The following is an 11866-nucleotide window of genomic DNA, read 5'->3' as shown; positions in this document are numbered from 1 at the left end:
CCCGACAGACCTGCGGATGAAGGGGGGACGATGGTGGTCCGGTGGTCCGTGCGTAACGGAGGCAGAGCAGCTGCTGATTTTTTAGACCGGTCGGTAAAAGTATAACCAAACAGTTCGGTGACGGCGGAACAGCCAATGAACATAAATGGTGCGTCGTGACGCAACAGGGCCCCGTTGATAAGGAGCTCAGAGTCCAACCGGGACTTGAGAAGGAGGAACGGTTTTAGGGGGCCAGCAAACACTCGCCTATCATCAGTCAAAGTGAAGCCAACTCCTCCTCCTCTACTGTTACGGACGTGTGTGCGGCCTCCTCGACAAAAGACTAAACATTAATTTAACAGACTGCTGTAAAGGAAAACTGCTTCTCCCGGACCACCGGCCGGATTTTATAAAGCAAAGTCTGCATGTTTTTCATTTTTCAGATTTTTATCTGCAAAGCAAAAGTAGTTTGAGCGTCATAAATCAGCTGCTTAGCATCAACTTGGACTGTTCAACCCGGAGGAGGGGAAGGAGCCTTTCTCCCAGGCTCCCTGTCAGCTTTTTTGGAAATATAATTTTTGATTTTTCTGGCTGTGATGCAGTAGAAGGCTGCCGCCCAGCTTTGGCAGCGCCACTTATCAAGAGTTACTTTATTGTTCTGCAGAAAAAAGGGGAGACATTGCCAGTGCCTTGTTTCCTGTCGAAATCCTTAAATATTACTCCCGGCGAGGAGGAGGCTCCGGTTCTGAGACCCAGGCAGCAGGGGCTTCCATAGTTGGTATGTTTATTAAATGGAAAAGAAAATCTAGAAAGAGTAGCTGGTAACAGCAATAAAATAAAATAAAACCGCACCTGAGAGAAAATCTATTCCAGTCAGAGAAGCTGTTATTTATGAATTAATCATGGCTTATTAATAATGAGAGCAGCAGAGATTCGGATGACGGTTACCATTGGCAGATGAGACGTAGTGTGGAGAACACGTGTCCAATTTTTCCCTCATATTTTTTCCTCCCTGATCTGGATTTTTCACTTGTCACGGCAAGAAAGGAAAATCTGAAAAAAGCGAGAATTTCGAGCGGCGTCACTGCGCAGGGTTTTCGCCTCTGATGGACATCTTGGCGTGCAGATCCGAAGAGAACAGTTACAACATTCTCCCCTCTGCGGCAACGATGCTTTTCCATGGCCTCCCTGGAGGCGACGTGCACGGCGTGGTGGAAGAAATGGACCGGAGAGGAAAGAGCGAGTCAGCGGCCATCAGCTCAGCCATCGATATGGGGGAGTCAGAGACGGTAGGAGAGATTCCTTTTGGCCCTCTCGGCTCGTTAGCGCAGGCAGCATGGCAGCCTGGAAACATGTGACAGTGGCTGCACTCACACAGCTCCGAGCGCTCAGGCTCAGCTCTGGACGCGTTTTACTCTCACACACACAGGAAAAAAGTCTCCAATAAGTGTTTGAACTTATTACTGAGTTGTCTTTAAACGCATCTGACACGCAAACTTCCTCCAAAGGCCTGAACACTGTGATTTCCTCAGCCACTAAACTTCAGCAAAGCTTCAGTCAAACGGACCAGAGCTGAACAAGCTGCATTTTATCAACAACAAAAATAAATAAATAAGTAAATAAATGAAAATATCCTTAAAATTCATAATTGTACTGTAGCTTTAAACAATGCGTCAAAACACGTTAAACACAGTTAACACAGCGCGGCTGCGTGTAATTAATACACAAAAAAAGAAATGTATTTTTGCACAGGCACAGTACAAATATTTATCGTTATTATTCCCACAACACAGTAATTAAATTCTTATACAATAATTCAATTCAATAAAATAAAAATGAATTTATTAGGGAGGTCAGCAGTGATTCTTAAACGCGATGCAGTGGAACTAAAAGACGAGAGAGAAAATCTTCTTTTTAATTCAGCTTCCACCTAAATCAGTAAATTATTATTATTATCCTTATTATTATTATTGTTATTGTTATATTATTGTAGCCTATTATACGTGCATGTTTGTGTGCACGTGTGTCCTCTCGAAAATAACATTAAATGACAGGTTTGTGTCACGAGCCCTTATTTATAATTATTGTACCTTTAATTATTATTATTAATATTATTTGAATTATTATTATTACTATGAGAAATTAACGGAACAGACAAAAATAACAATATTTTTTTATAGTCAATTGAAATTGATCTTAATATAATATGTGTAAAATCGCTGCTATTTTGTAATGCATAATATTTTATAATGCTGTAATAGGGAGACACTGTCAGAATTATTACAATAATGGTAAGTCATATTATTCACAGTAGAGAGTCTGCCTGTGTTTTTAACCTGAAGACCTCATTTCCTTCACTGTAACTAAAATATTCCTGTAACATTTCTAATTTCGTAGACTGTGTGAGTTTGCTTTGACCTTTTCTTACTCAAGAGTATACTTTGAACCCGCATTTGTATTTTAATAGCATTTATTGAAGTTGTTCAAACGAAAATAATTCACCATTTTAATGCAGTATTTCTTTACAATATCTCTCTGGTCTCCTAATAGAGGCTGTGCTCCTCAGCACTGAGCCTGTGTGTGAATATAAAGCGAGCAGATTCCTGTGTTCCCCTTCATCCTCCTGCTGTGTGGATTTAAAGTCAGGCTTTCGTTCAGAATCATTTCCACCTTTATTTGTTTTTTTCCTCGTCGCGCCCTGACGCTGTGTTCTCCTTTCTCTCTCTCTCTCTCTCTCTCTCTCTCTCTCTCTCTCTCACTCTCTCTCCCTCGGTGACCTGCAGTCCATGCCGTGTATGACCAGCGAGCGTGTGGCCCTGTGCGCCGGCTGCGGCCGCAGGATCGCGGACCGGTACTACCTGCTGGCCGTGGACAAGCAGTGGCACATGCGCTGCCTCAAGTGCTGCGAGTGCAAACTCAACCTGGAGTCCGAGCTCACCTGCTTCAGCAAGGACGGCAGCATCTACTGCAAGGAGGACTACTACAGGTAGGGCCTGGACCTCCTCAGTCCGCCCGGGATGACCCGGGGTTGCTCCCTGTTAGGAAGAAATATGTTTCAAATCACGGTAATTATAAGAAGAGCTGTTTTCCCTTTATAGTTAAAGTGACACCAAACAGGAGCAGGGCTGAAAATTAACCTCCATATAAAAATTCGTCAATAAAATCAGTTCTCACTGATCCGGTTCCAAAAATTCAGCTCAATTCATCCAGGATTTCTTTTTCAGAGCCTCTGTCCTGGTGGTGCTGTGCTAAACTCATGTCGGTATTGACAGGCGATGACAGCTCCTATTTTAATTCAACATCTATATTTTACCATTTACATGGCCCTCTCAATCCAGATAATCAAAAAGCTACTTTTAGGTTTCGCAGCTCTCTGGGCTTGCGAAACCTAACCCCCCCCCCCCCCCCCCCCCCCCCCCCCCCCCACCACCACCACCACCAACAGGGAAGCTTTGGCTCTTTGAAAAAGAATTATTGTCAAATTAGAAAAGTAAATATACGAAAATGGGTTGAGTTGAAAGCGAACATTAACATGCCATGAGGCTGAACCAGCTGCACCTTTAAAGTTTGGAGTCAGGGAAACTTTGTGCTCTGCTGCATGAAACTGCATGGAAGTTTTCGGCTGCACAGTTCATGGAGCCTGCCCCGCGCTGACACACCGCAGGCCCGCCGGGCTCCGTGACCAGCCGCTGATGAGGTCTCTGTGTTGTCCGCAGAAGATTTTCGGTGCAGAGGTGCGCTCGGTGCCACCTGGGGATCTCAGCCTCGGAGATGGTGATGCGAGCCCGGGACCTGGTCTACCACCTCAACTGCTTCACCTGCACCACCTGCAGCAAGATGCTCACCACCGGGGACCACTTTGGCATGAAGGACAGTCTGGTGTACTGTCGGCTGCACTTTGAGACTCTCATCCAGGGAGAATATCAGACACATTTTAACCACGGGGACGTTGTCCCGCACAAAGGCCTGGGCCCGGCCAACACGCTTGGACTATCCTACTTCAACGGCGTGGGGACAGTGCAGAAAGGCCGGCCCAGGAAGAGGAAGAGCCCCGGGCCGGGGACCGAGCTGGCTGCTTATAACGCAGGTGAGTCGCACTTGTCAACAAAGGAGCTCAAACACAGGGAAGTTTACCTACTGATGGAGGTGCTGTTGTTATTTAAAGGTGGACAGTGTTCAGAAAAAACAAGTGTTTTTGGTTTTTTTTTAGATATATAAAATGCATAAGGCCTAATCAGCCTCATGTACAATTCCGACTTTAACCTGTTTTGAAAAAGTCATTATTTTAGATCGAAAACGTAGCGAAGCAAAATAAAAATGATTAGTGACTAAAGCAGATCTGGCGCCACAGTCAGAGCGGGAACACAATCTGATGAAGACTGACAGGCTTCAGCCATGAAAAATCTTTGTACCATTCCTACAGGGGCTTTTATTGTGTCTGTGCTAATGACTTTAGCACAACTTTATCACAGAAAGTATTTTAATCCCAAGCGCCCTTTAATATTCCTAAAATAGTTTATAACGTGTTTGTCACAACTGAATCAGCAGGTCTGGTTTCTGGCGTTATTATATTTCTAATATCCATAAACAAGTGTATTGTCCTTAATATTGAATGTGTAGCAAACTTGCTTAAATTTTTCTTTAAAGGTCCCATATCATGGTATTGGAAGTTAATTGTTTTTTCCATTGGTGGTTAGTAAATAAATTCATTTAGGCCATAGTCACATTTATTGCACAGTTTTAAACTTTAATGCATCAGATATGTGGATTGAACTTTTCACACAGCTTCATATACATTTCACTGGGCTGCAGCAGAAAACAGTTCCTCACAAACACTTGGATCTAGATGAGATTTTTCGAAATAATAATCTTAGAAATAATCTTTTCCTACAGTTGGTATTTTTATTCATGTTTCAGTTTTAAGATAGGTTATTTTCTTTTCTTTTTTTTTAAGGGCAGTTTTATGTCGTCTTTGGGGGATAAAAAGAAAAGTTGTTTGATGTTCTGGCTTTTGCTTTCACCCTTTTCCACTTGTCAGGCTCCATAGACATCTACAGACCCTAACACCCCACCACCACCAACCAGCCCCAACCCCCACCTTCAACCACACACACACACACACACACACACACACACACACACTGCTGGAGCCTTTTTTGCATTGGGACAGGGGCCAAACTGGGTGTGCACCAGGCGGATCAATGTGATTTGATGAGTTATTCACTGGAAGAGAGAGCAGAGGGAAACAAGAACTTTACAACAGCAACATTATCTGGTCTGGTCATTTTTTTAATGCTTTCACTTTAGTTAATTCACCTTCCAGTTGTTCACATAAGAATAAGTTGGTTATAATTGTGTCAGACTCTGAGACTGGACAAGAACAGGAAGAGACGTATTTTTTTCTGTTGTGGTTTTGGGTCAGTGTTGTTGATTCGGTTCAGCTCAGTTCAGTTTCAAAAGCTGCAACAAGTGAAGTAATTGTTTTCCCACTTGTTTCTGGTGCAGATGAGCTTTTTTCCCTTTATTTTCCCACAAGATCCAGCAGGTCTTTACTGAAAGAAGAAGCATCACTTTCATTATTTTAAGATGCTGCCTCTTTTATTTTAGTGGAAATCCCGATAGAAGTGAAGCTGCTAAAAACAAATCAGATGATTTCACTCATCAGTGCTGGACTTTGAAAAAAAAACCACACAATTTCTTAAAAAAAACACAAGATAAAAAACAGGAAAGGAAGTCTTACAACAGAGTGAGATGTTTCTAATCCATTGTGGAAAAAAAAGAACTTGTGTGGAGAAAAGATTTGAAGCAGGATGAGGATGAGAGTGAAGTGGCAGTGCGCCCTCTTCTGATAACAGCCAGAAACAACATCAAAGCTTCACCTGAACGGTCACATGAGAACATGTGGCGTCCCTGGAGCAGCACGCCACTCTGAGGCACTGTTAACACTGCGAGGAAGATGTTGTGTGTGAGGAGGATGAGCGGAAAACAGGCCGCTCTTTGTTAAAACGCTGCAGCATATGCTTTGGCCAGAAAGCAGCATTTGTTCTGGGCTAATTAAGTGAAGTGTTATTCTGATGGTTTTCACTCACTTCATATTCGTCATTTGCAGTGTTCTGATATTGAACTGTTATGCATGCAGCAACACTTTGAATGTTGCCAGGAAATTTGCAGGCTGGGACAAATACATGTGTGTTGTTGTCGCTGTTGTTGTTGTTGTTGTTGTTGTGTGTGTCTGTCAGGCCAGTAGCCAGGCTAGCATTTCTTCCCAGGATAGACAGACATGTAGACAGGGATACATGCACAGACAAGGTGCAGGGTGGAGGATGATGTGCAGCTGGAGGAAACATCTGTCAGGTCACAGCATCACTGTGGATGGAGCTGATATAATGGAGTTAAATGAAGAAAAGGATCTAAATTGAAGTGAGAACATGTATGGAAACAGTGAAAATGGTTGTTACAAAGAGTCTGAAGCACCTCACAACTTTTCTTTTTCTTTTTTTCTTTCTTTCTTTCTTCATACGCAGATTTTATTTAGCTCTACATACATCTAAACATTTACACTTTCTTTTCTTTCTTACTCACTCACATTGTTGTCAGGCAAGGTCAGAGTCCAGGACTAATTTTAAAGAGATTTCTTCATTTCCTTGGTATATTTATAGATTTTCAGCAGGTTGAAATTACAGATGATTATTTCTACAGGATGCATTTGGATCCTTGCTTTTAAAAATTGAAAACTACTCTTTAAATATTTGGGTCATGAGAACGTCAGGATCTAAAAATGGGGTCAGAAAAATTAGAAAGTCTTTGATGCAAACACCTAATCAACAGTAAAGTATCAAATCAACCCTGTGATTATTGATTGGATCAGATCTAACCGGTCCTCCTCTCCTTCTCCCCGTCGACCCTGCAGCGCTGAGCTGCAACGAGAATGACGGCGAGTCCATGGACCGGGACTCCCAGTACAGCTCCAGTCAGAAGACCAAGCGCATGCGAACATCCTTCAAGCACCACCAGCTGAGGACGATGAAGTCCTACTTCGCCATCAACCACAACCCAGACGCCAAGGACCTCAAGCAACTCGCCCAGAAGACCGGCCTCACCAAGCGGGTCTTACAGGTAACCACAGCAGCTTGTCACATCACACCCTGCACTCAGGGGAGAAAAGGAGGCAAATGCCAACAGGGGTGAAAGAATTCCCCTTGTTTCCAATGCAAATCAGCTCGTTTCCAAGCATCAGACATATGAAGTGAGTTTTTCCTGAGAGAAGCCAAATCAGCTGCTTCGGTTTAAGAGATTCTTGGAAAATCATCAGGAAGCTGCAAACAAGCTGAATAAAAACAGAGATGCATTTTCTCTCTTTATTTTTTTGTCCTTTTACTTTTTCTAATTTCAGTGAAAACACAATAATGATTAAAAAAAAACAACAACAAAAAAACAATGAGGAATTAATTGAAGAAAAGCTGCAATGAAAAGACGAGCTGCCTCTAGGAAAAACAAACTGTTAAAATCACCTGGAAACAAAAGCAAAACCACAAACAAAACATAATCTAAATGTAATGTGTTTGGGTGGAGGATGTGATGGGATGTTGAGGACGGAGGGATGAAAAACAAAACGTTCTGTGTTACACACCATGAAGGAGAACGCAACAACACAATGTTTGATTTCCACCAAAGACGACAGCGAATCATCAGGGGGACTGAGGAGAAGAAAAATGAGACAAAAAGGTTTCTGAATCAAATTTTTTTTTTCTGAGAGGGAAAAAAAAATCATCCCGCTGCTTTAATTAACGCTCAGAGAAAACAAAGCAGTCGTTTTGCTTTGATGCGTTGGAGTTTTTCGTGCCTGTTATTCCAGCTGAAGCGCGTCTCCCTCCGCCTGTTTCCCATGGCTCCATCACCACTCCATCGCTAACACGCTCCGACACTCCACTCATCACACGCTGCATCTCATACGCTGCATTTTATCATGGTAAAGAGAGGAAAAAATGAAATTCAAAGAGTGGAAATAAATGAACATCAGGGACACTGAGGAGCAGGATGCTGAGTCCACACTACACTGACAATAACCACTGAAATCACAGCTTCACTTATCAATACACACCATCGAAACTGATGACAAAATACACCATTTCTCATCCTCTTAAAAATGTCCCATCCCCCACCAGCAGACTGCTGTAGTTTGTCTCGTCCCCTCAGCGGTGTCCTCGCTGACTGACTTGTGTGTCTGTGCTGGAGACCAGAGAGAATCTCTGTTTTTTAAAAGGTCTAACGTGAATCTCTGTGATTCTGTTTAGTGACAGTGTTAAAGTTGCTGCTGATGCAGACTGAACACTTCCTGCCATTGCTGCTTCACATTAAAAGGTCTCACAAGAAACGGTGGGGCACTTTTATTGTGAAAAAGTGAGTTGGTGGAAGTTAATTAGTGGTTCAGGTGGACAGCTTCACCTCTCTGTGCAGCACAGTGGACAAAACACCTTCACTGTGTCAGCGTGGCTCAGCTGCTCACAGCCGTCAACCACATAGCTTACAGTACATACTGACCAGCTAGCGGCTAACTGAGGCTAATCTGGGGTTTGGTACTGCGCAGGTATCGAGGAGTGGGTTTATGTGAAACAGACCAGAGAACCAAAACAATCAGCTAAGAAACACACAAATGTTTCATTAGGCTGCAGGTTTGGGTGATAACTCTCTGGGTTTGTTATTCTGAGTGAAACCGTTCATATAACACAGAGACTTCTGAGATATTGTTCATATAAAGATATTGATTAGTGCAGCTTTAAGATTAGGGGTCGCAGTGGTCCTGGTTTCAGTGATGACTGCAGTCAGTCCTCCGCCATGGTTCTGAGGCTCCGTAACTCTGCTTCTGTCCGATAGAAGAAGCAAAACACACTAAAGGTCCTTGTCAGGGAAACACAAAAAAAACATCTTATTTGGACATTTTCCTTGGAAGGACAGTCTGAATGTTTTTCTCAGGCAGCCATAGGTCTCCATGTATTTCACCAGAGCATCAGAATGAATGAACAGAGACTTGAGACATGCCTCAGATACTCCAGGGAGTCCGTCAGCGTGAGCATCATGTCTGCTTTGATTTCTGTCACTTTTACTTCTGTGTGGTGATGCAGTTGTGAACACCTGTATTCTGTTACCTGTGACGCCAGTAATAAGAGCAGACATGACGTTCTGTGTGTTCATTGTGACAACGAAATTACTTTTTAATCATAATGGAAGTGGACTGAAGTCAATGGCTGCGTGGAGGGAAGAAAATCTGTAGAAAATGGTGTTTAATTGGTTTTTCCTGCAGTTACCGGGCTGACGTTTGTACACGTGTGGTCAGTTATTGAACAAAGCAGGGGCGCTGGTGTTTAATCTAGCATTGTGGGCAGTTTTGCGAAATGCATGGTTTTCAAATACTTTCTGTAAAAAAAATCAGATGGAGTCTGTGGTCTAATCTGTGTCTGGTCCTTGATGTGACAAAATTTGAGAACCACTGCGATAGAAGTCAGTGGAAAATTACAAATGATAACATGTCTGTCCAGAGACAATGTCTCAGCTGCTCTGGATCCCCCAGACACCTTTGCAGTTTTCACTGGAGTTACAGTTGTGTGAATTACCCAGAGTATCAGGAGCACTGTCTGCATGTTTAGATGCTAGAGGTGAGAAAATGTGGGTTTGAGACCCCCTGGTAAATGGTTCAGACGACTCTTGCATGTTAGTGTGTTGAGTTGCAGCAGAAATGCCTCAGATCAGTAACTGTGGAATCTGTGGCAGCGAGATCATTTTATTGAATCATGTCTTCCTGCAGGTCTGGTTCCAAAATGCTCGGGCCAAGTTCAGGAGGAACCTGCTGCGGCAGGAAAGCACCGGGGTGGACAAGGCGTCCGATGGCTCCGCACTGCAGGGCGGGACGCCGTCAGGCCCGGCGTCAGAGATCTCCAATGCCTCCATGAGCCCCTCTAGCACCCCCACCACCTTGACAGACTTGACCAACCCTACCATGCCCACCGTCACCTCTGTACTCACCTCGGTGCCGGGCGGCATGGACGGCCATGAGTGCCGGAGCCCGTCACAGACCACGCTGACCAGCCTCTTCTGATGGATGGAGCCCTGCAGTGCCACCTCAGCTCCACCCTCCTGGATCTAAACTGAGCACTGTTGACTCTCCAACATTAAACGGATTAGAAAAGAGAAGGTAACGGAAACAAACAAAAAAAAAAGAAAGAAAAAAAAAGATTTCATTTTGCTCTGAGCCCATTAGAGACTATTTGCATAGTGAGGCGGCCAAGCCTTACAAATGGAACAGTTGTTGTTATTTTGATGTTGTTGTCTTGTGGAGAACTGAGACTTGATTTGCATTTTTCAGTGTTTACAGAAAGAGACTGCGGAGGAAAAAAAACTGCTTAATTTTTGGAAATTCATTTTTTCCAGCACAGTATTTATGTTGTTGTACAAGAGTCACTGTTAGAAGGATTGTAAAAAATTCTTTTTTGAACAACTGAGATTAAACACAGGTTACAATATCCTCCGACTGCCATGTACCTTACACTCATCACACCCTCACTGCTACCACCACCACACCGAGACCTCTACTGCTGCTGTGCATGAGTGTGTGTGTGTGTGTGTGTGTGTGTTAGGGTTCGGTCTTATTTGTCTGTATGTGTGTATTGTGCAGGCAGCGATACACAGCCTGCGGTGCAAATGGTTCATTTAGAGACGAGACTAGACTAAACGAAACTAAACTAAACTAAACTAAACTGAACTGAACTGAACTGAACTGAACTGAACTAAACTAAACTAAACTAAACTAAACTAAACTAGACGAAACGAAACGAAACGAAACGAAACGAAACGAAACGACACTAAACTAAACTAAACTAAACTAAACTAAACTAAACTAAACTAAACTAAACTAAACTAAACTAAACTAAACTAAACTAAACGTTTTCTTCAGTTTAATAACAGGAAATAATCCTGCTCCTCTGGAATGTGTGATGTTGTGTGGAACCTGTAGATGAGGAATCAGTTTCAGTTTTAGATGCTTTTAACATTCACATGAAAACAGATGCGTTTACACTGCTGGGTTTAATGGTCAAATTCCAGCACTGTGTGAATCAGCACAGTATCTGTAAAAATCTGTGTGTGTGTGTGTGTGTGTTATGACAGGCTGATTTAGCTTTAAGGTAAATGAAAAAACTTCTGCCTCAGTTTGTTTCAAAATATGTGATATTAAAATCAGCCAAAAGTTATTTTTCTCCCCAGTTCACAAAAAAAATCTCAGCTTAAAACTGTGATATAATTCTTGTTTTTCTTTCTGAACCAGATGAGAAATATCTGCTGTAATCATACAGTCCTATTATTTATGTCTCTGGAGATGAGGCAGACTATTCCTCCGCTGTGGAGGTGAAAATGTGTCAGATTTTCTTCTCTTCTTGAGCTGAATTGACTCGTTGAGGTGGATATTTTTGTGTGTGTGATTGGAGCTGCTGCTGTGAATGGGAGGAGAGCTGCTGGTGAGGAAGAGTCTGCGCTCATCCTCACCGAGCTGCTCCTGCTGTCGTCCTTGGCTCTGTAAGGAGCAGAAACACGTCCGACTCTAACGCTTTTCTTTTCCAAGATAATTTGTGCCTCCAAGTGTGCATCACTGACTGATGTGCACGTTCAGGACGGTGACCCTGTGCAACGCCTAACAGCTGTAGTCATTAAGACGTGGGTGAAGGAGGAAGTCAGGTGACAAACGCTGCTCTAGGAGGAGGTTGGAAGGACACTGCTGTTTGTTTCCATGTGACACCAATAGTCATTGTTTCTTTTAACCACGACCCTCTGCAACTTTAACCACATTTAATATTGTAACCATGGCAACAAACATCCTCTAACCTTAAGGAAGTATTTC

General features: G+C 43.0%; 1 protein-coding gene across 2 annotated transcripts; it reads left to right on the top strand.

Annotated features, from left to right (window-relative positions):
* Positions 1-206: 206 nt before the first annotated feature.
* lhx2b (LIM homeobox 2b) lies at positions 207-10498 on the top strand. 2 transcript variants are annotated; one of them, XM_071481812.1, is made up of 5 exons: positions 207-1268; positions 2763-2965; positions 3696-4066; positions 6890-7095; positions 9782-10498. In XM_071481812.1, exons 1-5 carry the CDS (start codon positions 1086-1088, stop codon positions 10070-10072), a joined length of 1254 nt encoding a protein of 417 aa, XP_071337913.1. In that variant the 5' UTR covers positions 207-1085; the 3' UTR covers positions 10073-10498. The 2 variants fall into 2 exon arrangements, with proteins under 2 accessions (XP_071337913.1, XP_071337912.1); XM_071481811.1 differs by having other exon boundaries at positions 955-1268; positions 3699-4066; positions 9782-10211.
* The last annotated feature ends 1368 nt before the right edge of the window (positions 10499-11866 follow it).

This window comes from Trachinotus anak, unplaced genomic scaffold (genome assembly GCF_046630095.1).
Source record: "Trachinotus anak isolate AG129_WGS33_773 ecotype Australia unplaced genomic scaffold, CSIRO_AGI_Tana_v1 ptg000008l, whole genome shotgun sequence".
NCBI lineage: Eukaryota > Metazoa > Chordata > Actinopteri > Carangiformes > Carangidae > Trachinotus > Trachinotus anak.
The sequence above is the reverse complement of the archived record's forward strand: the minus strand, read 5'-3'. Positions and strand labels throughout refer to the sequence as shown.